Here is a 12,412-nt window from a genome sequence, read left to right on the forward strand (position 1 = left end):
CCCACCTCTACCTGCTGGGTTAAAGTGGCAGACACAGGTCACGATTTCAAAGACGCTTTAAGAAGGCAGGCCCGGCAAGGCCATTTATGGACAGAGGGACCAACCCAAGACTACAAAGAAGTCCATGCAGGTCAAGTTGATGAGACGAGGAAGCACAAAGCTGTGGAGATCGTTAGCCCCTTCTGGTCCCACCGCCTGTTGTTTAGCAGATGGGAAAACTGAGGCCGAGAAGTGGTTCACTTAGGGTTGCTGGGAAATTAAACCCAGTCAGTCCGGGCTTACAAACTCCGCGTGCAGTGTAGTTGATGCTTTTGACCGTCACCTTTCAGGCAGACCCGTTTCCTAGAGACCTTGTGCCAGAACAGGCATTAGAAAAGTCCCCTCCCCAAAATGGGATGAAAAGCAAATGAACTCCTAAGCCTTCATGAAAAAAAAAAAAAAAAATCCCGGTTTTTTCTTCCTAAACTGAAATGCAAATCTTATCAAGGAACAGATGCGAGAACAGTGCAGCACACCTGTGCAGCATTCGATTTTGAGACTTCTAAGTGCTTTAGGCTAACACCAGTTTCCCTTTAAACAGATCAGGAAACTGAATCTGAGCTGGCAGAAATTCTTACACTGCACGCCAAAGGAGGCAGAATCCTAAAACCCGCTTCCGGCTTCCAATTGCATGCACCTGACACGCGGGGCAAAATGTTTATTCACCTCTGTGTTGCACAAGTGTAAAAACCACACAATCTGGACCGACTTTAGGTAACAATAATTTAAAAGACAGGAAGCCCCTCTTACAGAAGTGCTTAAATCAACTATTTGACAATTTATACAACAAATGAAGAAAACAGACAAGGGAACGGGGCCAGGGATCAGCCAACACAATACAACGGTAACAAACGTGGCCGAAGGATTGGTGCGTATCCTCCTTCACGTTCCATGTAGCATCTTGGCCGGTTTTCTCCTTTTTTGGGGGGGGCTTGGGGGACAGGGGTAACAAAGGCAGGTTGCCTCAAACTAGCCTTATTAGGTATATTATTCTGTACTTCATTCTAAAATTAATATGTGAATAGAACATGTATTTATAGCTCACGCAACTCTAGTTTTCTCCTGAAGGTCAGGAATCCGACAAGGCAATGCTCAGATTTAGGCAGGCACTGAAGTGAAGTAAGCGCACTGAACAATATCCCCTTCGATCATGAACCGCGGTGCCGGGCAATTATTTCAAAACATGAACCACAGATACATCGGGCATATACAGCAAAATGACATTTCCTAATTTAAAAAGCATGTAGCAAATATGAAAGGATGAAGTCAACGGTACCTACTTACACATGAAAGCAAATCAGAATAAATGCCCCAACTTTTCAGGGAGCCGATTTCAGTCCTGGTTTTGGCCACTTAACTGGAGTAAGACCTCAAGTGGGTCATTTTGTTCAAGGATCGTTTGAAGACTCAACGTACGGTGCTACCTCCGATCCTATAGCTAAGGACCTAAGGGTCTTTCACAAGAACTCAAAGTTGGGGGAAATACGGTTTGAGAAATAGACAGAAACTGCTCCTCCTGCACCCCCATGTGACCAGCAGCCCACTCACATCACATTCTAATCCTTGATGATTTAAGTTGGAAGCTCCTGTCCCCTCTGATCCCACCATACTCGACCTGACCTGTATTTATATAAAACGCAACCTGCCTTCTTTGGGACACCAACTGGCTAACACCCAGCGGTATGTGCAGGACTGACTTTAAAGCTGATCACAAAGCACCTCAAGTCGTTAAAGGAAATAAAGAGTAGAAATAACATGCTCGACTTGCACAGGTTTGGCAGACGTGGGTCACCTAGTAAATCCCGAACTGGCTCCCATTAGTGGTCAACAGAATGCTCTGCGTTTGGTCTAGAAACCAAGTTAGGTCAAATCAGGCCTTTACCTCAACAGTACAAAATAGGTTTGTGTGTAAAGTGCCAATTTTATATACAAAGCAGTAAGTAAACTTTAAAATCTGCTTTGAAGCACCAAGGCTGACCCCCTCCCAAGGGCCTTGTAGCAACTGTTTAATCCTGCCGGGTCAGACTCAGAGAGTCCCCACACCTTGAGCCATGATTGCTAAGAGCCATGAAGTCACGGACAGCCAGGGTGCTTGCAAAAGCCCAACACAGCCAAGCTCTTTCCTAAGAACCCAAGTAGCTTTTTTCCATGCTTCTTTCTAGGGGAGACAACTAGCATCACTAATCAACAGGCTTGCGTACGAGGTAGCTACACAGTTTTAACAATACTATTCATGAACACTATTGGTGATTCATAGTGTAGCTAGTTGATTCACTTCAAGTAGCTGATTTTTTTTTTTTTTTTTTTTTTTTTTTTTTTTTTGATGAGAAGGGTTGGAGGGGGAGGAATCAGCAACATAAGAGCACATCTTCGTTCACTTAGAAGTCAGCATCCAAGGTAAAAGAATTCTCTGTTGGACTTGACATCACTCCCATCCTCTGATACTCGCCTACTCTCTTCTCAAAGAAGTTAGTCTTCCCTTCCAGTGAAATATTCTCCATAAAGTCAAATGGATTTTCTACTCTGAAAACCTGAAAAGGTCCACAGCAAAATTTGAATACGGAACACCAGTTTCCGGGAGAACCAGAAGGCTATAAACAATACCGTACCTTGCCAAAACCTAGCTCCAGCATAAGTCTGTCTGCCACGAATTCAATATACTGCTTCATTAAAGTGCAATTCATCCCAATTAGTTTCACTGGCAAGGCCTCCGTGAGGAATTCCTAGGGACCAAAACACAGCTTCTCAGTAAGATAGTAGCACAAATAAAGACATCTTCTAGCAAGCACGAAGAGACCCTGATGCAAAACCCACCTGTTCTATCCTAACGGCATTGATAATAATTTCCTTCACTCTCTGCTCTGAAGGTTTGTGGACCAGGTGTTTGAACATCAGGCAGGCAAAGTCACAGTGTAGACCCTAGGAAAAAAAGGTTTAGTATCACTGTAACGCCAGACCTTTATCATTAACATGCAACAGGAAATGGCTTTACCCTTTTCTGCATTCCCCTTGTACATCTTCCCATACTACAAGCACTTTAACTGTCAAAAAAAGGGAAGAAGAATCCAACGGCCATCTGCTCTGCCTATGCCAAGGCGGGCCCATCTGCATGCAAGGCCCTCCATGCTGCTACCCAGGTAGCAAGAGCAGGCCAGGTCCCGGCCCTGCGGCTCCGTGAGGTAGCCAAGGATGGCACAGGACTTCTGCTCCAAGCGTTCTTTCTACAGCATTCTTTCTACAGCCAGGAGCTCTAATTTTGCCAAAGTTCCTGGCAGGAAAGGCAAAACTCAGTGGCCAGGCTAGTTTTGAGATTTACGACCTAATGCTCAGGAAACCAGTGGTGCAGTTTCCAGTGAATCGAGTCTGTGAGTCCTAAGGCCAAGTAATCCCTGTCTTCCCCTACAGGAAGGCAGAGCATCTTACAAGGCATGATCAGCTGTCTGATCTGCTCATTGGGCTCCAAGTATGGCAGGGTTCATGGCCCTTGCCTTTCAGACTGGACTTAAATCAGAACATCTGGACATACTCCACCTTCCTCTCCAGTTTAATCCAATAGCACTCAAAGACATACACTGGACCGGAATGGATTCTCACTTCATCAGGATGCTCAGCCCACTGCGAAATACACTAGGGTCATAGATAGGCTACCGGGCCAAAATAATACAACATCCCCTCACCTACAGTGCAGCGGACATATAAATGTATTGAGAATACAAATACCTTCCAGTAAAATGAAAGTAGTGTTCATTCTCTGCCAAATACAGGTATCACTGAACTCACATGTTAAATGTAGATATAAGGCAATCTGTTGTCTTGAGTTCCCTTCAGGGAACCCGAGAGTTGTAGATATTTGGGGTGCAGATTAGCCTGTTGTGTGTATTAGACTCACCTCATCTCTGCTAATAAGTTCATTGGAAAACGTGAGGCCAGGCATCAGGCCGCGTTTCTTGAGCCAGAATATCGACGCGAAAGAACCAGAAAAGAAGATTCCTTCCACTGCAGCAAAGGCCACAACCCGCTCTCCTGCGGAAGAGTTAACATCGACATAGTTCTAGTGGGCAACCGAGCACGTGCACAGGAAGGGCTCACAAGCCAGTGACCGTCACCAGAGGATGAAGCTCAGGCGTAAGTGGGGCCAAAGGGGTCCTCACCGTAGGTAGACTCTTTGTCGCCAATCCAACGCAAGGCCCAATCCGCCTTCTTCTTTACACAAGGCATCGTCTCGATGGCGTTGAAGAGAAATTCCCTAGTAGGCACCCAGAGCGTCAGCAATTATAGCAAAGACCTCCTATCACAAACATCTAGGGAACAACACTGGGAACGAAGGCCAAATCAAGACTCAACCTGAAAATGTTTTCTCATTACTGTTTTTGCTTTTCCCCCAGTGTTTTTTAAAATCTCGGCATTCATCTGGTTCCTGTTAATACAGACCTAAGTATTCTTTAATTCACAGGGAGCCCCGAGATCTACGCACATCGAAAGCCTTAGTCCATTACACCAAGGGCACTTATCAGCTTAATTATATCAAGTCCAGGTCATGACAAGGTTCATAGGCCCTATCTTTAAACGTGAAAAGCCATAAAATCTTAACTGCTAAGACTACTTAAGCTATGCTGACCATTATCTTCCTCGACACCCCGTCCACCACCAGACTATAACATCAGGCCAATTATATGGGCCCCAAGTGCCATATGGATATAATAAAACAATTAAAGCCAATAAACTAAACAACCTGAGATTGCTTCCTACTAGAATTCTATGCCTCACTGATGAGCCCAGGTCAGGAAAGAAAATCGACCAGCCCCACACTTACTTGGGTCTCTATTAGCCTCTTCCGCCTCCAATGTATCCCTGTGCTCAGCTTGGGAGCCTGCAAATTCCCCAGCCCATTCCTTATCAGGTGACCTTGTTTTCTGAAGCCAAGGTCATCAGACGGTCGGGCTCCCTTCACTCTCTCTCCATGTCCACATGCTCTGTTGGAGACCTGGGTCTGCCTCTCCCTGGCATTTGAAGCCTAACCATCAGACTTTCCTGATCCTGCCCCTTCTGGTTATTCATCCCAGTTATGCCTACCTTTGTCTTTTCTCATTTATTTATGTTTTTAAAAAGCACAAGTGGGGGAGGGGCAGGGAGAGGATCCGAAGCGGGCTCTTCGCTGACAGGCCGACAGCAGCAAGCCCCGCGTGGGGCTCGAACTCACTAACCTCGAGATAGTGACCTGAGCTGGAAGTCAGACACCCAACCGCCTGAGCCACCCAGGTGCCCCTGTCTTTTCTCATTTCTGTCCACAATGTTTTTACCCCCAAAGCGTTTCCCCAATCCTGCTAGCCCTACCAAGTCGTCACTCACCTTCCCTCTTCACACTCTCCCTGGTAATCTACAAGAGTCTGCTTTTCAGCTTTAAGACTTCTGCTCCACACAAGGCTCCCCTCCTGAGCTCTTAGTACCCAGAGCACTCAGGCAGCCATTGCTAACTTTCTCCTCCTCTCCAATCTTCAAAACGTAAGATGGGCCTTAAGCTCCCCCTTTGGGATCCCATAACAAACCATCACTCTGGTCAAACAGTTCTGTGCCTAAACTCACCTAATGGTGAACTGCCTGCACATCATTATGTAACTCGTCTCCCTTCTATTTCTAGGTCTTAGAATGACCAACAAGAAAACGGAGTAACCGCCTAACTTTGTTTGTAAGTGACTGGCTCCTAACGTCAATTTAGGCCTCTTCCTCAGAGCAGACGTGACCACGCGTGGTAGGGATTTGCCTGCTTAGCCATTAGTGTCATTGTCTATCCCTACGTAAGCTCAAAAACTTGCAACAGGGTAACAATAAGTGAGTCCTAAACACGTTGGCATACCACCCAAATACTCACCTCTCTCTGGGATCTTTAATGTAAGTGTCAATGAGGAGACTATACATCTCAGAATGGATGTTTTCCATGGCAATTTGGAAGCCATAGAAACAGCGGGCTTCAGTAATCTGAACTTCTTGGCTAAACCGCTCCACCTAGTGGTAAAACATCACAGTGCAGCTTGAGGAGAAGCCACTCAGCCCCAGGACCCCAGATCCATCACACTCCCTTTGTACCATTACAAGGTTTGTTTCTACTTGAATATTTCTTCACTGTGCTGTGGTAACGCTGGACATTTCATGCCACACGCTCATTGTACAAATCAGGAAAAGAGATAACGCCTGTGTTACAGGGTTTCTGCGAACGCTCATCAGTTCATTCTTTCCTAACTCATTGCAGGAAGGATCCACTCACAGTAAGACATACACGGAATCAAGTTATCGGAAGAGCAAAGCCACAAAAAGAAAAGCAATGCCACAGCCACGAGGAGTAAACCCATGGCTAGCACTTAACATGGCCTTTGAGCTTCTCTAGAACCAGGGGGGAGAAAGATACCCATGAGGAAGAAACAACTGCAGAGCATATTATAAAACAGCAAATTCCATGTAATAGAACTATGACCTTACAAACACATATGATATCAGGGCGGGACAATGTTAAAGGTGAGGAAGGAGGACATTCTCTCAAGTCTTGAAGTGAATGAAAGCAGACGTTGTTTGGAAACTCACCAAGTTCTCATTTACTATGCCATCACTCGCTGCAAAGAAAGCCAGAACATGCGATATAAAATATCTCTCCTCTGCCTTCAGGGACTCCCAGTGCTGAATGTCCTTGGAAAGATCCACCTGAAGTTGAGAAGTTTCACAAGGGGTTTACACACACGGGGCCTCACATACATACTTGGTTCTTAAACCTTTTGAGTCTACGAACACGGCTTGATCGGTAACATCCCTCCCATCCAGAACTCCCTTTGCCAGTGAGAACAGCTCACATCCTCCGTGGGCAGCCATCCCCAAGAGGAGCCAGAGGAAGAGTCAAGTATATCTCCAGCCAAGGCATAACCGCTAGGGCAGGGGTCCGCCTCAAGAGTTGGGGGGCAACGCATAAACTTCCTTTTTAAGTCTCCCGGTTCCTGATCCTCGTTACCTCTTCGGCTGTCCAGAAGGAAGCCTCCGCTTTCTTATACATCTGCCAAATATCATGGTACTCGATAGGAAAGATGACAAAGCGACGAGGGTTTTCTCGGAGCAGTGGCTCATCCTCCACGCTGGGGACAAGCACCTTAGTTTTCTGCCGGGCGAGGGGGGTAATGGAAATACGAATTGTAGGGCGTCCCACATGAAATTGCCATTTCTTCAGGCCAAGCGCGCCCAGTGGTCGGCAAGTTCATGTGGTTCAGTATGTAAATGTCAGCTGTCACACGTGTATCTTACATAGAACACAACCGGGAGGTACCAGAGGGACAGGAGGAAATCTACGGAAGTGTGTGGCAGGCCAGGGAGGGAATGCTTTGGCGGGAAAGGAGCGCGGGCCGGGGAGGGGCTAGGGTTTGAAACGGCAGAGGAAACAATGAGGCTTTGGCGCCAAGAGCCGGCTGGCGTCCCCTGCCGGCAGCGCCCCGCCCCCACAGGCCCCTTCCCAGCCGGCGGCCAGACCCCCACTCACCGGCTCGGCGGGCTCCTGGAAGATCCTCCGGGCGGTCTTGCTGGCCAGCACGCGGCTCCCGCTGAGGGCCGGGGGCTGCGGGGAGACGCGCGGTGAGGGGGCATGCCCACGTCCCAGGAGACCCCCGCCGCCCCGGCCCGGCCCGGCCCGCGCGTCCTCACCGTGTTCTCCTTGTCCGCCAGGCTGAGCCCCTTCAAGGGCGAGAGCTGAAGCTGCTGCTGCGGCTGCTGCGGGTCCACGATGGTGGCGAGCGGGACGCGGACGGAGAGCATGGTGGTGGCGGCGGCGGCAGAGAGCGGACGAGGCGGGCGAGGCGGCGCGCGGGTCCTGGGAGCCCCCGCACCGCCGCGCGGGCTTTTAAAAGCCCCCCGGCGGGGCTGCGCGCTCAGTGGGCGTGGCCAGACGCCGCCTTCCCATTGGATGCACCGGGCCCCACGTCAGCCGTTCGAGAGCCGCGCGGGAGCTGCAGCGCCTAGCCGCCCGGGACCCCCCGGGACCCCCGGGACCCCCGTCCCCGGGCCCACCCCGGGTCCCCTGGACCCGTGGACCGGGCTAGGGGCGCCGCCGCCCGGCTCCCTGCGGGCCCCACCGGACACAGGCTGCAGCCCCCGCGCGCCCCGGTGGCTGTGGCGCGCGCGGGACTCACTCCCCCGGGAGCGGCTCGGATTGAATGCAGCAACGCGATTGGAGGCCGCCCGGAGCGGGAGAGGATTCCCCCACCCCTGAACCGTTTTCGCGAGTCCGGGCGAGTGGTTTTGCAAATGAGGTTGGTGCAAATGCCTGAAAACGCCCCTGGCTGCAAGAGAAGCTCGTGGTTGCGCCCGTTTAGATACGTGTACCTGGGTGGGGGGCTAGGGGTCCTCGAGTCCCGGTAAATTTGGGGGGGGGGGTCGGCGACAAGCGTGCCGCCTAGCGATTAGGGCCGCTGGCGACGGGGTCCCGAGGTGCAGTTGCTGTGTCACTTGGACATGTCACCTGGCTAAAACACTCAGTGCCCTCGTCGGTAAAATGGGACTTGTCGCCGTACCGAACCTGTGGGATTATTAATAAAATGAGATTAAATGAGATAATTGTTCTAAAATGCGCAGCCCTTTGTAAAGCTTAGTTAACTAAATGACAGCGAAGGCCTTTGGTGCATTTCCCATTGAACTTGTGTGGGTTGTCAGGCCACTGTCCCCAATGCATTTTTTAAAATTGGAAACGGAGCCAAAAATCCCGAAAGTTCAGAGAATGAAGAACTCGAAACTCATTTACTGTTAATTGGGCAGCAAGTAGCCTGAAAAGGAGATTGAAAATGTGCATTGGGTGAAGGTGGGGACATGAATTTATTAAGTTTTTATTTTACTTTGGTTTTTCAGATTTGCCACAGACATTTGCCCTGCAAGTGGCAAAATGCCCGAAATGAAAAGAAAAATGTTTTAAGATCCAAGAAATAAATGATTCACTTGGGAAAGCTCCAACACCTGCAGTCTTAGAGCTGTCACAAAGAGAAACCCTTGAATTTTTTACAAAGTCTTTTCCAGATATAGTATACTTTAAAGAGGTCAGAGGTAGGGAAGAGCCCTCCTGACTTAGGTTTACTTCTGCCATTTCTTAAAGTACCACATACATACTGTGTTTAGTCTCAAGCCTCAGAGAAAAATCAAGGATAATCACATCTCTTAAGACAAAGCAACGACTAAAACTTTGACCTAGCATCCTTACTTTTAATTTTTTTAAGTTTACTTATTTTTATCTTTGAGAAAGAGAGCGCGCGAGCATGAGCAGGGGACAGGCGGAGAGACAGGGAGAGAGGGAATCCCAAGCAGGCTCCGCACTGTCAGCATGGAGCCCAAAGGAGCCTGAAGCGGGGCTCAAACTCACAAACCCCCGAGATCATGACCAGAGCCAAGATCAAGAGTCCGATGCTTCACTGACTGAGCGACCTGGGCACCCCTAGCATCCTTAGTTTTAAAGCGATTCCCAGACATTGTCAAGTTCATCTAATTTGATCCAGCTCCCGAATGGATATTTTTAGTGATAATTTTATGGCTGATAAAGCCACTATTGCATCTAATAAAGTTACCAAGGATTTTTTGGTGTCCTCTAATACCCAATTCACATTCCAATTTCGCGTCATCGGTAACCCAAGTGCTCCTTGTCGGTTGCTGTCTCAGGCACCACGTGCTTGTTTTTAGCTCCTGTTATACTCTCTGTAGGTACAGGAACCATAAAGTAGTACTCTGAGCTAGCCAGAAATTATGACTTCACTTTTAGCTTAACTTTGCTGGCCACCAAAATAACACGTGTGCATTGTAGAAAACTTGGGAAAGACGAGCAGTACCACGAGGCGGGAGGCAAGGTCGCCATTCTCCCCTTCACTGCCTCCCAACTCTGAGTCACTTGGGCACGTCCCGTCCTGCCTCCGGCGGGTTTTTACTGCTCTCACTTTACAAGAGGAAGCCCGCGCAGAAAGCAACGTGACTCTGCTCAGAGGTCACGCCCGAGGAGACCGCCGGGCCGGGCTTCTGGTCCGCCGTGCCCCCTCTCTTGCCCCGGGGACTGGAGACAGAGAGAGAGAGGAGCGGCCAGACCAGGCGGCCCAGTCACCTGAACAGGATGCCCGGCGCCAAGCGCTAGGCAGCAGGTATCCGCCGAGATCTTTCCTGTTTCTTTTCTCCGCCGGTTTTTTGTGTTTTTTTGGCACCTATTCCGGATTGGTCGGCAAGCGAGAGGCTCCGCCCCCGGCTTCCGACGGGCAACGCTCCTTCGGGCTTTGGGCTCCCACGCCCGCCCACCTGCAAGCCCCGCCCCCACTTCCGAGGCCCGCGCTGCAGCGGTCACGCCCCGAGCGGTTGCGCGTTTACTAGGGGGGCCCTAAGGGACCGCTTGCTTCCCCATCCTCCTCCCCAGGCGGAGAGGCTGGCCCGGGGAGCCCAAGTGGTTTTCCCAAAGCCGCTGCTCACTTGCCAGATACCGTGCTAGGGACTGTCCTCACAATTCCAATGTCAATACTAACGACTAATACCACCCCGCAGCCGCTGGGCACCTGGGGCCGGGTGGCTTACACTGTTGACGGGGTGAGGGATTTTTAGCCCTGTACTTTAGGTGAAGAAACTAAGGCCAGGGGGACAAGGAGACTGCCCAAGGTCACACAGCTCCTAAAACTGTGCAGCCAGAACTTTTCTCCCCCGACTTTTTATTAGGAACGTTTCAGCAGACAAAAACGGCAAGAACTCTCCAGTGTTCATCCACCACCGAGGGGTCAACAGCCGTTTCCATTTTGCCACGTTTGCTTTATCCGCCTCGATGGGTGTGTGAGGCTTATTTTTTCTGGATCATTTGAAAGTGAGTTTCAGATGCCATGCCGCTTCACCCCCATAGATTTCAGCAGATAGCTCCCGAAAGTAAGGACATTCTCGAACATAACCACAACTGCATGTTCACATCTAAGAAAACTCACATGAATTCCCTAATATTACCTAATATCTACCCCATAATCAAATCCACCCCATCGTTTCAAATATGGCTTTTAAGTTTGTCCGTTTTATTTTTTTAGAGACAGCAGGGAACGGGGGCAGAAGGAGAAAGAAAGAGAGAGAGAGAGAGAGAGAGAGAGAGAGAGAGAGAGAGAATCTTAAGCGGACTCCATGCTCAGCACAGAGCTGGAGGAGGCAGGGCTCGATCTCACCAGAGTGAGATGGTGACCTGAGCCGAAATCATGAGTTGGATGCTAACTGACTGAGCCACCCAGGTGCCCAGTTTGTTGGTTTTAAGTACACATTATATTTGGTTACTGTGTCGTTTTAGTCTCTTTTAATTAGAACAACTCTATTTTTTTTTTTCTCGATGACATTGACTTTTTGAAGTTTAGGCCAGTTTTCTTGTAGAATGTTGTACATTCTACATTTGCCCGATTGTGTCTTCATAGTGTCAATTTGTTTTTCTAACCCCTGTATTTACTGTAAAATGGGAGTTTGCACTAAAGGCTTTATTTAGAGGGGCACCTGGGTGGCTCAGTGGTTTAAGCATCTGACTCTTGATTTCGGCTCAGGCCATGATCTCGCTTTTTGTGACCTGTGTTGAGCCTTGTGTTGGGCTCTGTGCTGACAGCGCAGAGCCTGCTTGGGATTCTCCCTGCCCCTCCTCCACTTGGGTGCGCACACTCACCCTCTGTCAAAATAAAGAAATAAATAGGCTTTATTAGATTTAGCTTATTTTTTCTTGTGGTAAAATATACATAAGCTAAGATTCACCATTTGAACCTTTTTCAAGGTGCAAATCAGTGCCGTTAAGTACATTACACTATTGTACTTAATCCGTCTCCAGAACCTCTTCATCATCCAAACTGAAATTCTGTCCCCGTTACAAACTAGATCCCCATCCACCCGCCCATCAGCCTGTCATAACCACCACCCAACTTTCGGTCTTTCCGAACCTGACTGCTCTAAGTACCTCCGATAAGTGGAATCTTACAATATTTGTCCTCTTGTGCTCGGCTCATTTCACTTAGCATAACATCTTCACGTTTCATCTATGTTGTGGTATGTGTTAGGATTTCATTTAATCATTTTTTTTATTATTATTAGCACCACGCTCTAACCAACTGAGCTAACTGGTCAGCTTATTTTTTTTTTTTTAATATTTATTTATTTTTGAGAGAGAGTGAGAGGCAGGGAGGGGCAGAGAGAGGGAGACACAGCATCCGAAGCAGGCTCAAGGCTCCAAGCTGCTGGCACAGAGCCCAGCACTGGGCTCGAACGCGTGAACCATGAGATCATGACCTGAGCCAAAGCCAGACGCTTAACCAACTGAGCCACCCAGGCGCCCCTAGGATTTCATTTATTTTTCAGGCTGCATAATATTCCATCATATAGATAG

The 12,412-nt window shown here is 48.9% G+C and overlaps 1 protein-coding gene across 1 annotated transcript; it reads right to left on the reverse strand.

Moving 5' to 3' along the window:
• Window positions 1–653: 653 nt before the first annotated feature.
• On the reverse strand, window positions 654–7,985 carry RRM2 (ribonucleotide reductase regulatory subunit M2). The gene is made up of 10 exons (XM_042933694.1): window positions 7,714–7,985; window positions 7,553–7,627; window positions 7,034–7,177; window positions 6,616–6,732; window positions 5,909–6,042; window positions 4,191–4,285; window positions 3,929–4,062; window positions 2,854–2,958; window positions 2,649–2,762; window positions 654–2,570 (listed from the first exon to the last, which is right to left on the reverse strand). The coding sequence occupies exons 1-10, from the start codon at window positions 7,822–7,824 to the stop codon at window positions 2,418–2,420; spliced, it is 1,182 nt and encodes a 393-aa protein (XP_042789628.1). The 5' UTR covers window positions 7,825–7,985; the 3' UTR covers window positions 654–2,417.
• Between the last annotated feature and the right edge of the window lie 4,427 nt (window positions 7,986–12,412).

This window comes from Panthera leo, chromosome A3 (genome assembly GCF_018350215.1).
Source record: "Panthera leo isolate Ple1 chromosome A3, P.leo_Ple1_pat1.1, whole genome shotgun sequence".
Lineage (NCBI taxonomy): Eukaryota > Metazoa > Chordata > Mammalia > Carnivora > Felidae > Panthera > Panthera leo.

What these genes read in the sequence shown, in the direction of transcription:
- RRM2 (XM_042933694.1), bottom strand. Translation starts at nt 7,824, where the DNA reads ATGCTCTCCGTCCGCGTCCCGCTCGCCACCATCGTGGACCCGCAGCAG. An exon ending in GCATAGTAAATGAGAACTTG is followed by an intron (nt 6,043 to 6,615) that starts GTGAGTTTCCAA and finishes TTTTACCACTAG; the next exon opens with GTGGAGCGGTTTAGCCAAGA. An exon ending in ATTAAAGATCCCAGAGAGAG is followed by an intron (nt 4,286 to 5,908) that starts GTGAGTATTTGG and finishes GGTGCCTACTAG; the next exon opens with GGAATTTCTCTTCAACGCCA.